The sequence below is a fragment of the Carex rostrata genome, chromosome 35 (genome assembly GCF_964058835.1).
Source record: "Carex rostrata chromosome 35, lpCarRost1.2, whole genome shotgun sequence".
Lineage (NCBI taxonomy): Eukaryota > Viridiplantae > Streptophyta > Magnoliopsida > Poales > Cyperaceae > Carex > Carex rostrata.
The window spans coordinates 1,331,363-1,351,161 of record NC_135952.1 but is presented as its reverse complement, the minus strand read 5'-3'; the positions used below and the strand labels follow the sequence as shown (position 1 = coordinate 1,351,161).

Here is a 19,799-nt window from a genome sequence, read left to right as displayed (position 1 = left end):
AGAGGGATATCTCTTCACTGTTGAAAGGTTGTGGTAACAAGGAACGCATCGGTCGCTCTACCACAGAAGGAGGCAAAGGCAAGATGGTGAAGTCTGGTAATGGCAGGAATAAAATAAAGAAGGTTCACTTTGCAAATGAATTGTCGCTCTTTGCTTGGAATCCATATCCTCCCCGGTACTGTAAAAAAGATCTTCTACAATTACTAAAAGAACGGTCCCGATTTACTAGGAGCCGTTAGATAGACACGGGCCAGTATTATTTATGCTTTGAGATACGTGTAAAGTTAAATGAACAGTATGGATTTAGTAGTTGTAAAAGAATCGCTTTTACGGTACCGGGAGGATCCGATGTCGCTTTGCTTCGTGGGGAAATATTCTTTCTGGATCCTTAGTAACCCAAACTCGAAAGTTGATGAAGATTTCATTCCAACCGTCCGATCAGAATCCACTTAATCCGGGTCCAAACTGAAAAATTTGATCTGGATTCCAGAGTTAATTTGGGCCGGGCTTTAGATTGATAGGGACAATTTGGGTTTGGATCGGGCTGGTGTAAAATCATGATTCAAACAATGGTACTTTTAACATTAAAAGCAAACCAAGCAAGAGATCAAATTTTACATTTTGCAATGCGTATGTAGTTTCATATTTTTAAATTTAAACTATTAATTCGAATCATTCTATATAATCTCATATGAAAATATACTTTCAGATCAAATTTTATATTTTTTAGAATTTTTATATATATTTTTTTTAGATAGATAGAAAATCATGTGATCTAAAGATTCTCGACCATCCAAAAGTACTGATTTTCTACTAATTAAACAAATAAATACAAATTAGAAAAATATGAAATTTTGTATGTAATTAAGTATTTTTCATATGAAGATCATGTTGAACGGTTCAGATCGTCTGCTTGAACTGTAAAACAAAAATATAGATATATAGGACAGATAAATATGCACATTAATTGCAAAGTACTAATAGCCTCACTCTTAAAAGCAAAACCTTTATAAGAAACTCTAACATTAAAAACAAAAAAGCCTATATGATGAACTGTAACATTATATTTTGAGTGAGTCTATGGTACTATGCATATTATGGGTTGTTACTGTGCTACGGCTCTATATTCGAGTTTTCAAATCCTAACGGTCGATCCGAACCATTCATATTGTTCTCCATATTAATATGTGTTTGGAGACTAAATTTTACATTTTTTGAAAATTGTTTACTATTTTTGAGGTGGGATCAAGTTACAACATTTTTTGAGTTACAACAAGCATTTTCTACATTTTGTAAGTCCAAATTGTCGATCCAAACCGTTAGATGTGATCTCTACAATAAAATGTGCTTGGAGACCAAATTTTACATTTTTTGAAATTTTTTTACTTTTTTTAAGATGGGTACAAAATTCAATGGTATGAATTTGACTAGTTTTTGTACCCATCTTAATAAATAGTAAAAAAATTCTAAAAAATGTAAAATTTGGTCTCCATGCACATTTTATTGTATAGATCACATCTAACGGTTTGGATCGACGATTTGGACTTTCAAAATGTAGAAAATGCTTGTTGTAACTCAAAAAAATGTTGTAACTTGATCCCTCCTCACTATTTTTTTAGATATTTAGAAAATCACTTGATCTGAAAATTCTGGACCATCCAAAAACAGTGATTTTCAATAAATCTAAACAAATAGTAAAAAAATTTCAAAAAATGTAAAATTTGGTCTCCAAACACATATTTATATGGAGAACAAGATGAACGGTTCGGATCGACCGTTAGGATTTCAAAACTCGAATATAGAGCCGTAGCACGGTAACAAATCGTAATATGCATAGTACCATAGATTCTTATATTTATCTTTTATTATACAGGTTAGAGAAAGTTCTTTTCTCAAAGTTTATTCAATTTCAAACATCATAACTGTAAATATATATAGTATATATCTTTGGTGCCACACATGAATAAAGACACCCTTGAAAGCTATTACTCACTACTTAATTAATTATGCCGATATAATCATATAATATTGTTTTTATTAATCATAATTAATATGCTGATAATTTTTCTTGTGTTTCAGCATGCATCTGGGCTAAAGCCAATTTCTCCGTTTGGGTCACTGTTAGCGGCTAATGCAAGGCAACGTTGTGACCTAGTCCCAAACAATATTCCATTGTGATCAAGATCTAAAGATACATTATTTTCAAATTGGACGCTGACGGATGGAATTGTCATGTTGTCGACTCCGGTGAAGTCGTAGCATGTGTCAAGTGTTGAACTACCTGGCACCATCTTATACTGTGTCATGTGCTTCATGAATGCAGATCTAAGAGCTTGGTAGGCGTCTGGAGGCAATCGGGTGATCGTTGTACCAGAATCAATGACCATCCCGGCATTTGAGAAGACTGCCGAGCTTATCGGAAGGTTTCACCAGCAACGCTTAATCCGGTCATGGTTATATAGTAATATGGCCCAGAGTTAGGCTTTTTGGTAATCGGTATGTGGTTTGTGTTTGAGATATCTGAATTACTGCCAAAATTTAAGTAGCCTGTGGAACTTGATAAAGCAGGTAAGCAATATGCGAAAACACGTTGATATTTGTCAGAAGTTTGTGACACAAAAGATTCACTCGAAGGACCGAGGCCTAACAATCCCGCTACTTCACCGAAATCCCCAATGTTATACTGACCGCATCCAAACCGAAATTTTTGAATCACGTCAGGCTTAAGAGTCAGTGTGTCTTGTGCGTAGTAACCAACTGTGTATGATCTATCACCGTATAGCAAACCATACACACAGGAGGAACCTGAGCAACTGTTATTACTAACATCATTACATGGGGTCGTGTTGCAAGTTACATTCGTGTAGGTGGAGGATTGAGATGGATCGAAGATCGGGTCTTTTTGTGTGTAGCAAAATTTACATGGCTTGCACTGGGTCCATGTGACAGAGCTTCCTGTATCGAAGAGAAGTGTCAAAGTTTTACTCGGCGTGCCGATACCAACTTGTATAATATATTCCCCGGCACCATATGAGCCGCCATATTTAGCTGTGATTTGTGATGAGGACAATGGGCCCGAGGTCTTGCCTTTGTGGGAGAGAGCAGAGATTTGGCGACGAATTGAGTCGACTCGGGATTGATCATTGGAAAGGATTTGCTCGAGAGACAATTTCTCAGCCGGGTGTGTCGAGCAAGGACCGTGTCGATTGACAATTGTCAGTGTTGGTTTGACTGATTTGAACCTTTCCATATCTATAAATAGTATATAATTAAGAATTAATGAAGAACTTATATTAGAAACATGGAATCCATTTAGCTTTATTGAAGAACTGATAGTACGTAGAAACTTGAAATTAGAAGCTTCTATCAATAGGGGCGGATTCAAAATTTCTATCGGGATAGAGCAGGAACCAGGTTCAAACCCATTAACTAATAGGGTTTAAATAACTTATCAGATTCAATTCAAATCCATTACCTAATTTGGTATAGATAAAAACAACAAAGATAGTCTCTTACATAATAAAAAAAAAACAAAAATAGTTTTTTACATAATGAACAATAAAATAATATTCTTTTACATATTAAAAACAACAAAAATGACAGGGGAGCAAATTAATCCGGACCTACCCCCCGTTATACACTGGATCCACCCATGTTATCAAGGCAGCATTTATTTTCTTATGTAAAAATAAATTAACTGAAGACAATTAAGTGTAATATCCAAGTAGGTTAATAAATTAACTGAAGACAATTAATCCGGACCTACTCCCGTTTGGATGCCCTAGAGAATAGCTAGAATAGCTACTGTTGAGAATAGTAGATTAAGAATAGCTAGAATAGCTACTATTTAAGAAAAGCGCTAACTCAAAACTATTTGGAATGTTGTTTGGATTGAACATTTAGAATAGCGAGAACAGCGATTGAACATTTGAGAGAGTACGTTTGCTATTCCAACTTTTTGTAGGAATAACAAGAACAACGTTATTCTTGCTGTTCCGGGAGTATGTTTGGATGGATCGGAACAACATTATTCTCGTTGTTCTCGCTATTCTCGCTAGAGAAAAGATCATGTGGATACCTTTTGGTGGCGAGCAAACATTTTTTGAAGTGAAAGCTTTTACATCAACGACATGAAACTTAAGCAAACCTAATGCGCATGTTGAGAAAGAGAGAGAGTAAATATATTTGCAATAAGTTAAAGAGCAAACTATTAGCCATTAAGAACCACAATGCAGTACTTAATATTACCTTGCTTGTATATTTATAGTGTACATGATCACAAAACAAAATGTCCAACAACTAGTATCAATCATGATAACAAGAATCAGATCTGGTGCGTTTGGATGCACTAGAGAATAGCAAGAATAACTACTGTTGAGAATAGTAGATTAAGAATAGCGAGAACAGCTACTATTTAATAATAGCGCTAACTCAAAGCTATTCGGAAGTTGTTTGGATTGAACATTTAGAATAGCTACTGTAGGAATTGAGGCTTTGAGAGAGTTAATTTGCTATTCCATGTTTTTGTAGGAATAGCGAGAACAGCGAGAACAACGCTATTCTCGCTATTCGGGAGTATGTTTGGATGGATCGGAACAGCGCTATTCTTGTTGTTCTCGCTATTCTCGCTGCATCCAAACATACTTTCTAGTCTAGAAATAGAATAAAGGTTGCTCTTGCTACTAGAACCTTCTCAATTACGATTCTTGCTTTTCTTCCAATAGATAAAGAAAGAGATATTATGGTTGGCTGTTGTAACCTTGAAGATTTGATTAGAGATTCAATTGAAATTAATTGTCATTATCATGCATGCATGCATAAAGTGTTTGGAATGTTGTTTACCGATTTAAATCTTTTCCCAATGGACACGGTTAATTGACCGAAATACTTGAACTTGGGAGTCAATATTTTGTTTTTCTCAACAACAATTGATTGCATACCCCTTAATTTAATTTATTGAAAAAGTAGGACTATTTTTTTTTTTATATAATTTGAAGAAACGCCAACAAATATATTGATAAAAAGTTTTATTTACACACAGGGATATCCTAATTATCCTATATTTACTAGTTTCAAATAATAAAACCAAACTCCTCAAACTGAATTTAACCACTAGGCAATGATCTATTGCCATTCCATTAATTAGGTAATGGACTAACTTTTGTTTGTCTGAAAATACCCTTTTATTCCTTTCACGCCACAATGTCCAAGCTCTGGCCGCTCAAATCACACTCCATCGCGTCCTTTCCTGTAGCGTCTTTTACCAAAGACCCTTGATCCAAATTTTCCGAATGTTGTTTCCCCCTCGTATCGTACCATTGTGGGACGCCAGAAGCCCCCTCCATAATCTTTGCGCATAGGAGCATTCCCACATGATGTGATCCCAGATTTCTATCAATTTGGATGCACAGAGTTGGCATAACCTATTTGAATGGCACATACTCGTGATGATAGTACCTGTTGTGTTAAGATTTTGTTTTCCAACATTAACCAAATGATTTTTTTTTTACTTTCATAGGTATCTTCATCTTCTATAGAGTTTCCTACATTGAGAAAAAGCGCATTTATGACGGTTATCCGTCGGAAAAAGTACCGTCACAAAAAAAAGAACTAAACAATAAGAGTAGTCCATCGCAAAAGTAACTTTTTTATGCTCACGAAAAGTGTCTCATTCTTGTTGTAATATGACCCCCTATTGTGCAAAATTTTGTAAGTTGAGACATAAGTGAATTGAGGATGTGGTGTCCAATGCCACGCGGTTATCCCATTGACATCTTTCACCGAGCAAGAGTAAAATGGCAAGATTTGAACCATATCCTTAATAAAAAAAAGGACCCGTGACCCCAATTGTCTCTATCTGGCTTGTCGCACTCACCCCACATGTAGCTTGCGTACCGTGGATGGCCACAGATCCTCACGAGGAAATAAATCTGCTACGATCCTAATTGTAGGGTCCTACACACTAAACAGCGGAGCTACACGGATTTTCTGCCGTGTTGAATGTAAGGGTGTAGAAATCCCTGAATATTTACACACGGATATTTACCCGTGTGTGATTATTGAGAGTTACACAGATTATTACATAAATAGCCGTGTGCAATTCCTTGATAGTCGCACTCTCCACAACCGAGTTACACAGATTATTACATAAACAGCCGTGTATGATTACTATTCTACACGGATTATTACATAAGTAGCAGTGTACAATTCTTTTGCAGTAGCGCTCTCCATAACCGAGCTATACGGATTATTATGTAAAGCCGTGTACGATTACTCTATCTCCACGGACATTTAGCTCAATGTCCATGTACGATTACTCTTTTTACACAGAAATTTAGCTAAATGTCCGTGTAGCTCTCTTATTTTTTTTTTTAATTTCTTTTTATGTTTAAATACCCTTCTACACGGACGGTCCACTATTTTTTTAGCTAAATGTCCCACGGGCGGTCCGCTATTTTTCTGGGCCGCCTGTGGGCCTGGTGATCGAGGCATTTAAAAAAAAAAAATCAAATCAGAGGACATTTTTTAAATTTTCTTTGTTTTTAAGGGTATTAATAAAAATGGCCGCACCCATGCTATAAACGAAGCATTTTTATTTTCTTATGTACAAATAAATTAACTGAAGACAATTAAGCCAAATAGAGAAATGATCTTGCATGTAGCTAGCTAGGTACCTTTTGGTGGAGAGCAAACATTTTTGAAGTGAGAGCTTTCAAATCAACGACATGAAACTTGAGGAAATTACCTAATGCGCATGTTGAGAAAGAGAGAAAGAGTAAATATATTTGCAATATGTTAAAGATCAAACTATTAGCCATGAAGAACCACAATGCAGTAGTTAATATATATTACCTTGCTTATATATTTGTAGTCTACATTAATTTATTGACAAAACAAAATGGCCAACAACTAGTATCGATGATAACATGAATCAGATTCTAGAACCAGATTCTACTAGAACCTTCTCAACTACGATTCTTGCTTTTATTCTCAAGGGATAAAGAAAGGAGTAGAACTAGGATGTTCTTAAGTTCACCAAGTCTTTGGTGAACTCAAGTCTAAAACCTATCAAATCGGTTTCAAATGACGAATCTGAACTGTTGCAACCCGCCTACCTTACGAGTGATGCGTCTACATGTGAAAATTTTAAACATTCGAATTTATTTAGTATAAAGTCAAGCAGTCAAAATTAGAAGTTAATAAATTAATTTTAATGCATTCATTTTTTGAACGTTTTTTGACCGCTTGACTTTATACTAAATTAATTCGAATGTTTAAAACTTTCACATGTAGACGCATCACTCGTAAGGTAGACGGGTTTCAATGGTTTGGATTCGTTATTTAAAATCGATGTGATGGGTTTTAGACTTGAATTCACCAAATAGCTTGGTGAACTTAAGAACACCCTAGTTCTACTCTAAAGAAAGGGATATTATGGTTGGCCGTTGTAATCTTCAAGATTTGATTGGAGGTCCAATTGAAATTGATTGTCATTATTTTTTTTTATTGCAAATTGATTGTCATTATCATGCATGCATAGAGTGTTTGGAATGTTGTTTACTGATTTTAAATTGACCGAAAGACTTGGACTTGGAGTCAATATTTTGTTTTGCTCAAGTACAATTGATTGTTGCATGCCCTTTAATTTAATTTATTTTAAAAGTAGGACTAATTATTGAAGATGTTAGGGAATAAGATTAGATTAGGACAATTAATTAATTAATGGTGGCTAATTAATTAAAATTTAAAACTCAAGATGGGGATAGGTTTTGAGCTACAATGTTTTTGAGTTTATATATTAAGTCAATCTCTCCATGATATGAGTTTTAATTTAAAAATTAAAATATTATTCGATTGATTTTAAATGATAAATTCAAAGTGTTAAACCGAGTTATCTTACGAGTAATACTTTTGCATGTAATTAAAATTTATAAATTTATTTTCAATTATTACTTTAGTATAAAGCAAATCAGTTGAGAAAATTAATTATATTTCAGTTATTTTAGTACATTTATTTTGATTAATTTTTAACTGCTGAATACTTAACAAATTTGAAAAGGAGGAAAATATAATGTTTGGATAGTATTAATTTCCTTGTTCAAAGAATTTTGACATAGAGCATTATTCATAGTATCTAACCTTCTGATTCCCATAGAGTTTATATATATTTTTTTAACCTATATATATATATATATATATATAGAGAGAGAGATGGGCTACGGTGAGTTGCGAAGTAAAGCGACTATTTTACTTCACGCTCATATTTTGTGATTTTTAAGTTCAAAACGTCGATCTGAACCATTCATCTTGTTCTCCATATTGAAATGTGCTTGGAGACCAAATTTTACATTTTTTGGAATTTTTTTACTATTTATTAAGCAATTTTGAAAGTCGCTGATCTGATGGTCCAGAAAATTTTACTGTTTTTTACTGTTCACAGCAAAACAACAATTTTCAAAAATGCTTAATAAATAGTAAAAAAATTCCAAAAAATGTAAAGTTTGGTCTCCAAGCACATTTCAATATGGATTAAACATCTAACGGTTCGGATCGGTCGTTTGGACTTTCAAAATAAGAATACGGCGTGAAGTAGAAACGTGTTTTACTTTGCAACTCACCGTAGCCCACCTCTATATATATATATACATATACATATATGATTATCCAATATATAAAATATCCCGTAACCTTCTGATTCGCATAGAGTATTCTAGGGCTGGCAAAAAAATTCGAGGTTCGTGATTCGATTCGGGTTTGATTCGGATTTGATTCGAGTTTAATTCGATTCGTAATGAGTTCGAATTGAAACGAACCAAACCAGGTTCGGTTCGGAATTAATTCAAACCAAACCCAAACCTAGCCTGGTTCGATCGATCGAAATGGGTGCGATCATTTTTATAGTTCGAATCTCATAATACCCATTTACCTGATGAAATTAAAATCCAAGATAGAGAGTCATAATTTAACTTAGCCGACACTCCCTCGCTCTCAAATCTCAATAACCTAGTTCTCTCTCCACCTCTCCCTAACTCACTCTCCCTCTAGCTCTAAAATCTAGCTGACGCTCTCGGCGACTGGCTGTCTCTTCGGTTGTCACTCCTCTCTCCGGCCTAGATGGTTGTCTCTCATAGTTCATACCAGGAAAGCCGTCTCTGATGTATTTTTTCATGAACAATTTTTCAACTTAAAAACACTCATTTCATAGTTCATACCGGTAAAAAGAAGCCATGTGAATTGTCCCACGAGAAAAAATTAATGTATAAACTATCGGTATAACTAGGACTGCTAAAAAATAATTTAGTTCGTGATTCGATTCGAAAAATGTGTAGTTCGAAATGGGTTCGGTTCGAAACGAATCAAACCAGATTCAGTTCGAAATTAATTCAAACCAAACTCAAACCTAAGGTAAGTTCGGTTTGGTTCGGTTTGTTGCCACCCCTAGAGTCTTCATCGTCGGATGCATTATCACTTTTATATATATAATATCCCGTAACTATCTCAATAATATATTTTTTTACTGTCTTATTAATGTTTTGACGACCATTTTAGCTTTTGTCTCAAATTAAAATAAAATATTCCTTTTTACCTGAAAAGTAATAATTTTTTTTACTATACAAAGATTAGAAAAATTTTTTTGAATAAACTGAATTACTGAGAACTAGTTTTTAGGTTTCTGACAACGATCAATAACGCTAATACGAGTTTAAAATCAAATTTATATTTTTTAGAATTTCTATACTAATTTTTAGATAAATAGATCATCTGATCAAATAATTCTGGATGGATCATCCAAAAGTAGTAATTTTCTATCTATTAGAAAATAGTAAATTTTTTTACAAATTATAACATTTAGTATGTAATTAAGTATATTTTCATATGAATATCATGTTGAACGATTTGAATACTATTTAGAAATTGCAAACAGAGATATAAATCCCTAAGACAGACCAATATGCACATTGCATGCAAATTAACATAACCTCACTCTGGAACATTATATTTATCTTTCATTATACAGGTTACAAAAACTTTTTTTCTCAAAGTTTATTCAATTTCAAATATCATAACTGTAAATATAGTTTATATCTTTGGTGCCACACATGCATAAAGACACCCTTGAAAGCTATTACACACTACTTAATTATGCCGATATAATCATATACAAATATCGTTTTATTAATCTTAATATGCTGATAGTTTTTCTTGTGTTTCAGCATGCATCTGGGCTAAAGCCAATTTCTCCCTTTGGTATATCATATACCACATTAAATGTTCTCTGCTGAACATTTCCGAAAATGCCCAGGTCGTTTGGGTCACTGTTACCAGCAAATGCAAGGCAGGCTTGTGAGTTGGAAATCGCATACAATATTCCATTGGCATCAAGATCTAAAGATACATTATTTTCAAATTGGACGCCAACGGATGGAATCGTCACGTTGTCAAATCCGGTGAAGTCGTAGCATGTGTCAAGTATTGAATAGCTCTGCGCCATCTTATACTGTGTCATGTTCTCTCTGAATGCAGATTTGAGAGCTTGGTAGGCATCTGGAGGCAATCGGGTGATCACTGTACCAGAATCAATGATCGTCCCGGGTTTTGAGAAGACTGTCGGACTTATCGGGAGGGTTTTGTCAGCAACGCTTAATCCGGTCATGGTTAGATAGTAGTAAAATGGCCCAGGTTTCATCGGTGTGCGGTTTGTGTTTGAGGTATCAGAATTGCTGCCAAAATTTAAATAGCCCGTGGAACTTGATACAGGAGGTAAGCAATAGGAAAAAACACGTTGATATTTGTCGGAAGTTTGTGACACAAAAGATTCACTCGAAGGACCGAGGCCTAACAATCCCGCTACTTCGCCCAATGTAGACCCATTGTTATCCTGACCGCATCCAAACCGAAATTTTTGTATAATATCAGGGGTAAGTGTCAGTGTGTCTTCTGCGTAGTAACCAACTGTGTATGATCCATCACCGTATTGTACACCATACAAACAGGTGGAACCCGAGCAACTGTTATTATTAACATCATTACATGGAGTCGAGTTGCAAGTTACATTCATGTAGGTGGAGGATTGAGATGGATCGAAGATCGGGTCTTGTTGTGCGTAGCAAAATCCCTGACATGGCTGGCACTGGGTCCAAGTGACCTCGCTACCTGTATCAAAGATAAGAGTCAAAGTTTTACTAGGCGTGCCGATGCCAACCTGTACGATGTAATTGCCGACACCATATGAGTTGCCAGATTGAGCTGTGATTTGTGATGGTGACAATGGACCCGAGGTTGTGCCTTTGCCGGAGATAGCAGAGAGTCGATGATGAATCGAGTCGACTCGGGATTGATCATTGGAAAGCATTTGCTTAAGAGACAATTTCTCAGCCGGTTGTAATGTGGAGCAAGGACCGTGTCGATCAACCATTTTCAGTGCTGGTTTTACTGATTTGAACCTTTCCATATCTACAAATTGATAATAATTAAGAATTAATGAAGAACTGATATGAGAAACTTGGAATCCATTTAGCTTTAATGAAGAACTGATAGTAGAAATCTGAAATTAGAAGTTTCTATCAACAGGAGCGCACAAATCAAGGATTTATGTCAGGGTGGGGCATGAATTGAGTTTAAACCCATTAACTAATCGGGTTCAAATAGGTTATCAGATTCAATTCAAATCCATTAACTAATTGTATACCAGATAAAAAAAACAACAAAAATATTCTCTTACATAACAAAAAATAACAAAAATAATCTCTTACATAATAAACAACAAAATAATATTATTTTACATATTAAAAATAACAAAAACAATATGGAATAAATTAATCTGGACCTAATAAATCAAAATTCATGAGGGGCAGTTGCCACCCCCCAGGCAGAAGGGATCTGGCCATGTTATTAAGAAAATATATTTTTTTTTTCTTTTGAGTAAAAGTTGGATGTCAAGTCATCAAACTATTTAATATCCACAAAGAATTGACTTTTCTGATTTCAAACATGCGACTTCCTACACGGAGAGCATTGCTTATTTCACTAGACCAAATTAATTAGGCTGGTTCTAAATTTTTTTTTCCTCATGTACAAATAAATTAACTGAAGACAATTAATTAAGCCTAATTGAGAAAAGATCATGTATAGATACCTTTTGGTGGAGAGCAAACATTTTTTGAAGTGAGAGCATGTAAATCAACCACATGAAACTTGGGCAAATTACTTAATGCGCATGTTGAGAAAGAGAGAAAGAGTAAACATATTTGCAATATGCTAATGAGCAAATTATTAGCCATGAAGAAGTACCACAATGGAATACACAATTACCATGCTTATATATATATTTGTAGTCCACATGTATTGACAAAACATAATGTCAACAACTAGTATTGATAAAGAAAGATATATTATATTATGGCTGGCAGTTGTAACAATGAAGATTTGATTGGAGGTCCAATAATTGAAATTAATTGTCATTATCATTATCATGCATGCATAAAGTGTTTGGAATGTTGTTTACTGGTTTTAAATTTTGCCCAATGGACACGGTTAATTGACCGAATTAATGACTTGGAGTCAATGCTTTGTTCAACAAATGATTGCCACTTAACTTGTAGAAAAAGCAGGACTAATTATTGAGAATAATTATTTCAATCCCCACACTCCAGTACCCATATTGTACCCCCATTTCTTAAACTGATTTTAACTTCTCATAAACTAACTTAACTAACTAGTTTAATTAAATTTATTCACAACACTGTGATCTTACAAGTTTAATTAAAATCATGGATATAAATACTTGGAAAATAATAAATTAATACTTGCAAATTAAGATATTAATACTTGTATGTCTAACTTGATATAACTATATAAAGAGACCACTCAAACTACATGGGAGAATAATCATACACGTTTTTAGAGGTGGGTTTTTTTTGTTTTTTTCAATATCTTCCACATTTCTCACATTCTATGAGGAATATTGCGAATCTAAAACCATGAACGTATTCTACGCAATTTTATCTTTCAAATTAGATCCATAATGACGTACTTTCGAATTCATCGTCACACAAATATTTATACCTCATTGTGCAAGTATTTATTGTAAGTATTTTATCCCTAATCATGGACCCCACATCTCCGCATCACATTTCCCTAATCGTCTTTGCGTCAACCTTTTTCTAACAAAAATAGTTGACCACATAGGTATAAATACTTCCGTCCATAAGTATAAATACTTGTAATACTTGATATTAATACTTTTAAATGTCAGCAGTGTCACATGTGAAAAATACTAGGTATAAATACTTGTGTGATGACGAGCTCGAAAGTATGTCATCATGGATCTCATTTGAAAGATAAAATTGCGTCGAAGACGTTCATAGTTTTAGATTTGCAAAATTCCTTATAGATCATGAGAAATGTGGATGATATTGAACAAATAAAATTGGGGGGATAATAGAGGGATGAGAGTGCGGGTACTCATATCACATCCCAATTATTGAAGTTGTTAGCCTATTTTTTAGTTTATTATTATTATTATTATTATTATTATTATTATTATTATTTTAAAAAGGCAAAATGGCCATTGTATTAATGTTTTTGAGTTTATTAAGTGAATCGATTTCCATGAGATTTAATTTTAAAATAATATTTTAAATTACAGATATGAACTATAAAATCAAATTATCTTAAGAGTAATGAATGTGCATAACTAGATGTTATTTTGCTAACGTTGGCACATCATATATTCTGAACTTGCTAACACCAATTAAATCTTCATTTCTGTACTTTATGGGGGAAATTTCATGTATACGTACGCCTCAAAAACTACAAAATTACATATTCCCTCCTCTCTAAAATTCATAATATCATATTTTCTCTCGAAAACTGATCAACCAGAATATACTAAATTATACTTGATTATAATAAAGGGTAAAATGGGTACTTAAAAAATTTAAAATGAGTTTTAATGGAAAGTTAACAAAATGGGTAAATTTGTGAGTTTTTAAAATTTAGAAGGGTAAATATGATATTTATGGATTTTAGAGGAGGAGTACGTAATTTTGAAATTTTTGAGAGGGAATACATGAAATTCCCCCTTAATTTATAAAAATATAGTTATATTTTTTGTGAGCAGGGAGCTTAGAGATGCACAGAAAAATCGTAGTTTGTGATTCGATTCTAGTTTGATTCGAAATTTTTTGTAAAAAGTTCGAAATTAATTCAAACCAAATTCAAATTGGATGTGGTTCGTTCGAAATAGGTTCGCAAACTATTCTAGTTCGAATCTCAAAATAACGTAAACCGTTGATTTCCATTTATGACTTATATTCGCTGATGACTTAAAAGTTAAAACATAAGGCCGTCCAGCCATAAGTCATAACTCGTAAGTCGTAATCTTCTCTCTCAGTTCTAAAATCGTAGACGACTTTCACCTCTCGCTTTCGGCGACTACAATTCTCTTCCTTGTCGTAAAAATCTTCGTAAAAGATTTGAAATTGAGTTCGTAAAAAGTTCAATACGAAATTAATTCAAACCAAATTTAGTTCAAAATTAATTCAAACAAAACTCAAACTGGAATAAGTTCGATTCGTTTGCAGCTCTAAGGGGGCTACTGAGAAAAACCGACCTTGCCAAGACAATGGAGGAAGCGCTCCACGGCAAGAGAAATGGCAACGATCACCGTACATATGCTCGCCACCACCCACGTCGGCGTGTGCTGCAGAGCCCCTTCATCGGGCATTGCTAATACTCGAACAAAGGAAAAAGAGACAACGAAGAAGAAGAGACGAGCAATAGCAATTTTGTTTTTGCTGTTGCTGTTGCTTCATTTTCAACCCAGGATTGGGTAATAAAGCGGCAGTGGAGAGGGATATCTCTTCACTGTTGATAGGTTGTGGTAACAAGGAACGCATCGGTCGCTCTACCACAGAAGGAGGCAAAGGCAAGATGGTGAAGTCTGGTAATGGCAGGTATAAAGAAAGGTTCACTTGCGTCAATTCATTGTCGCTCTTTGCTTGGAATTTATATCCTCCCCGGTACCCTAAAAAAGAATCTTTTACGATTACTAAAACAATAGTCCAGATTTACTAGCAGTCTGTGCTTTAAGATTCGTGCAAAGTTGAATGAACGGTATGGATTTAGTAGTTGTAAAAGAATCGCTTTTACGGTACCGGGAGGATCCGATGTCGTTTTGCTTGATGGGGAAATATTCTTTCTGGATCCTTTAAGTAATCCAAACTCAAAAGTTGATGAGGATTTCATTCCGACCGTCCGATCAGAATCCATTTAATCCGGGTCCAAACTCAAAAGTTGGGTTACTTTAAAAAATATCTATCATGTTGATTCCAAAGTTCATTTGGGCCGGGCTTTTGTTTGTTAGGGACAATTTGGGTTTGGATCGGGCTCGTGTAATAACATTAAAAGCAAACCAAGCAAGAGAGTGAGGCTATTGTAGTTTGCAATTTTGGAATGCATGTACGTTCATATTATAGATTTATATATTTTTATTTTTAAATTTAAATAATTAATTCGAATCATTTAATATAATCTTATATGAAAATATACTTTCAGATCAAATTTTATATTTTTTAGAATTTTTATATTATTTTGTTTAGATATATAGAAAATCATGTGATCTAAAGATTATGAACTATCCAAAAGTACTAATTTTGTACCAATTAATCAAATTATAAATAAAAATTAAAAAAATATAAAAACTTGTATATATGTAATTATGTGTATTCTCATATAAAGATGAAGTTGAACAGTTCAGATTGACTGTTTGAACTTTAAAGCAAAAATATAGATGTATAGCACACATCAATATGCACACATTGCAAAGTACTAATAGCCTCACTCTTGAAAGCAAAACCTTTATAAGAAACTCTAACGTTAAAAACACATTAAGCCTATATAAGGAACTGTAGCATTATATTTATCTTTCATTATACAGGTTACATAGACTTCTTTTCTCAAAGTTTATTCAATTTCCAACATCATAACTGCAAATATATATAGTACATATCATATGATATTACACACTACTTAATTATGCATGCATAAAGACACCCTTGAAAGCTATTACACACTACATAATTATATATGGTTTTATTAATCATAATATGCTGATAGTTTTTCTGGTTTTTCAGCATGCATCTGGGCTAAAGCCAATTTCTCCTTTTGGTATATCATATACTACATTAAATGTTCGCTGCTGAACATTTCCATAAATGCCCAGGCTTGTTGCGTTCCTGTTGCCGGCAAATGCGAGGCAGGCTAATTGTGAGTTGGAAAACGTATACATTATTCCATTGTGATCAAGATCTAAAGATACGTTATTTACAAATTGGACGCCGACAGATGGAATTGTCATGTTGTCGACTCCGGTGAAGTCGTAGCATGTGTCAAGGAGGAAATTATCCGGCACCTGCACCATCTTATACTGTGTCATGTGCTCTCTGAATGCAGATTTGAGAGCTTTGTAGGCATCTGGAGGCAATCGGGTGATCACTGTACCAGAATCAATGATCATCCCGGCATCTGAGAAGACTGTCGGACTTATCGGGAGGGTTTTGCCAGCAACGCTTAATCCGGTCATGGTTATATAGTAATGTGAACCAGGTTTAATTGGTGTGCGGTTTTTGTTTGAGATATCAGAATTGCTGCCAAAATTTAAATAGCCTGTGGAACTTGATATAGGAGGTAAGCAATATTCGAAAATACGTTGATATTTGTTGGAAGTTTGTGACACAAAAGATTCACTCGTACGACCGAGGCCTAACAATCCCGCTACTTCGCCCAATGTAGACCCGTTGTTATTCTGACCGCATCCAAACCGAAATTTTTGTATAATATCAGGGGTAAGTGTCAGTGTGTCTTCTGCGTAGTAACCAACTGTGTATGATCCATCACCGTATTGCACACCATACAAACAGGTGGAACCCCAGCAACTGTTAACACTAACATCATTACATGGAGTCGAGTTGCAAGATACATTCATGAAGGTGGAGGATTGAGATGGATCGAAGATCGGCTCTTGCTGCTTGTGGCAATATACCTGACATGGCTTACACTGGGTCCAAGTGACATCGCTACCTGTATCAAAGACAAGTGTCAAAGTTTTACTAGGCGTGCCGATGCCAACCTGTACGATGTAATTGCCGACACCATATGAGCCGCCGTCTTGAGCTGTGATTAGTGATGATGACAATGGGCCCGAGGTTTTGCCTTTGCGGGAGAGAGCAGAGATTTGGCGATGAATTGAGTCGACTCGGGATTGATCAATGGAAAGGATTTGCTCAGGAGATAATTTCTCAGCCGGGTGTAATGTGGAGCAAGGACCTTGTCGATCAACAATTTTGAGTGTTGGTTTTACTGATTTGAACCTTTCCATATCTACAAATAGATAATAATTAAGAGTTAATGAAGAACTGATATGAGAAAAACTTGAAATCCATATAGCTTTAATGAAGAACTGATAGTAGAAATTTGAAATTTGAAATTAGATCGAGGATTTGAAATTAGAAGTTTCTATCAACAGGTTCGCGCAGATCGAGGATTTATGTCAAGGTGGGGCATGAATTGAGTTCAAATCCATTAACTAGTCGGGTTCAAATAACTTATCCGATTCAATTCAAATATATTAACTAATTGGGTACCTGACTAGTAGCTTCTACAATGTCTTTAAAAAAAACTAATTGGGTCCGAGATATAAAAAAACTTACATAATAAAAAATAATAAAAATAGCCTCTTACATAATAACAACAAAATAATATTATTTTAAATATTAAATAACAAAAACATAATGGAATAAATTAATTTGGACCTATTAAATCAAAATTCATGAGGGGCAGTTGCAACCCCCCTCTCAGTATACAGGGGATCCGTCCATGTTATCAAGAAAATATTTTTTTTTTCAGTAAAGGTTGAAGGTCAAGTCACCTAACTATTTAATATCCACAAAGAATTGTTCTTTTCAGTTTCAGACTTCCGACCTTTCACACGGAGAGTACTGCTTTTTCACTAGACCAAATGCTTGTTCTCGATTTTTTTTTCTCATGTACAAATAAATTAGCTGAGGACAATTAATTAAGCCTAATTGATCAGAAAAGATTGTCATTAGCCTAATTGAGAAAAGATCATATACCTTTTGGTGGAGAGCAAACATTTTTTGAAGTGAGATCACGTAAATCGACCTCATGAAACTTGGCCAAACCTAATGCGCATGTTGAGAAAGAGAGAAAGAGTAAATATATTTGCAATAAGTTAAAGAGCAAACTATTAGCCATGTAGAACCACAATGCAATACTTAATTAATTACTTTGCTTTTATATTTGTAGTCTACATGTATTGACAAAACAATTAATTTAATTGACCGAAAGACTTGGACTTGGGAGTCAATATTTTTGTTTTGCTCAACAATTAATTTAATTTATTTAAAAAGTGGGACTAATGATTGAAGATGTCAGAGAATGATTGAAGATGTGAGGGAATTTTGCCCTATGGACACACGTTAATTGACCGAAAGACTTGGATTTGGGAGTCAATATTTTGTTTTGCTCAACAATTAATTTATTAAAAAAATTAAAGGAGGGCTAATTGAAGACTTAATTGGGGGAATGAAATCAGGACAATGGCGGCTAACTATTTCTAATTTTAAAATGAAAAGTTTATAGAATTATTTTAGAAATGATGCATTTGCATGCAAAATTAAGAAAATTTTGAAATATTTTAGTATAATTATGTTAGTCTAGAAGAATATAAAATGTTTGGATGGATTTTTTTAGCTTTTCTCTCAATTAAAATATATTTTTTTACCTGAAAAATAATAATTTTATTTTACCATCCGAAGATTAGAAAAAAAATATATAATTTTATTTTTTGTGATGGAAAGACTTGGACTTGGGAGTCAATATTTTGTTTTGCTCAACAATTAATTTAAGGACGCTGATAACAATCACCTCAGCCTCCACCCCGCATTTATCCCCGCAGATACTGCCAAAAAAAACATGGGGGGACCACTCAATCATTAATGAGCATTTAAAAAACTGCGGGTATTTAACTTGAAGCATTAAAGTATTTACCTTGAATTTGGCAGGTATTAAACCCTCTGCAGTGATCTCTATTTATGAAAGAATAAATCAATCCATTAATTGTCCCCGCACAAATTTTTTTTTTTTTTTGAATCATCCCGCACATCTGGAGACCATTAAATAAACAATACCCTCATCCAATGATAAATACTCTGACACATAATGATAAATACTTTATGTTACATGGGTAAATATTTTACATTATATGGATAAATACTTTATGTTACATGGATAAATACTTCTCAAGTATACTTGCAACTTTCAGTAAAACATCAATAATAAATACTCTCAAACATAATGATAAATACTCTATGTTATATGAATAAATACTCTATGTTACAAGGGTAAATACTTCTCAGAAATAATAATAAATATTTTTTAGAACATCAATTAACAGATAAGCATTTATTAACGGGGATTGTTATTAGATAACAGTATAATTAATGCAGATATTATTTTTAAAGGAATAATTAATGCGGGAATTGTTATTAGAGTAAGGCATAATTAATGCGGGGATTGATATTAAATGACAGCCTAATTTAATGCGGGATAAATGGAAACTTTTAGTGAAATTAGTGGGGGGATATATGGTAGTTAAGGAAGTGAGAGAGTGCGGGGAAATGGGGGGATGGAAGTGGGGGGTTTCTTATAATTATTCTTAATTTAATTTATTAAAAAAAGTAGGACTAATGATTGAAGATGTGAGGGAATTTTGCCCA

The 19,799-nt window shown here is 34.1% G+C and overlaps 1 protein-coding gene and 2 pseudogenes across 3 annotated transcripts; all 3 read right to left on the bottom strand.

The window, feature by feature from the left end:
* Window positions 1-2,075: 2,075 nt before the first annotated feature.
* On the bottom strand, window positions 2,076-6,822 carry LOC144549309 (aspartyl protease family protein At5g10770 pseudogene; annotated as a pseudogene). Its single transcript, XR_013509651.1, has 3 exons — window positions 6,746-6,822; window positions 4,079-4,147; window positions 2,076-3,252 (listed from the first exon to the last, which is right to left on the bottom strand). The product of XR_013509651.1 is annotated as an aspartyl protease family protein At5g10770 pseudogene (transcript).
* Window positions 6,823-10,005: 3,183 nt separating this feature from the next.
* On the bottom strand, window positions 10,006-18,288 carry LOC144549421 (aspartyl protease family protein At5g10770-like). Its single transcript, XM_078298146.1, has 3 exons — window positions 18,135-18,288; window positions 16,080-17,382; window positions 10,006-10,133 (listed from the first exon to the last, which is right to left on the bottom strand). Exons 1-2 carry the CDS (start codon window positions 18,274-18,276, stop codon window positions 16,133-16,135), a joined length of 1,392 nt encoding a protein of 463 aa, XP_078154272.1. The 5' UTR covers window positions 18,277-18,288; the 3' UTR covers window positions 10,006-10,133; window positions 16,080-16,132.
* LOC144549422 (aspartyl protease family protein At5g10770 pseudogene) lies at window positions 10,133-12,269 on the bottom strand (annotated as a pseudogene). Its single transcript, XR_013509671.1, has 2 exons — window positions 12,137-12,269; window positions 10,133-11,454 (listed from the first exon to the last, which is right to left on the bottom strand). The product of XR_013509671.1 is annotated as an aspartyl protease family protein At5g10770 pseudogene (transcript).
* Window positions 18,289-19,799: the final 1,511 nt, after the last annotated feature.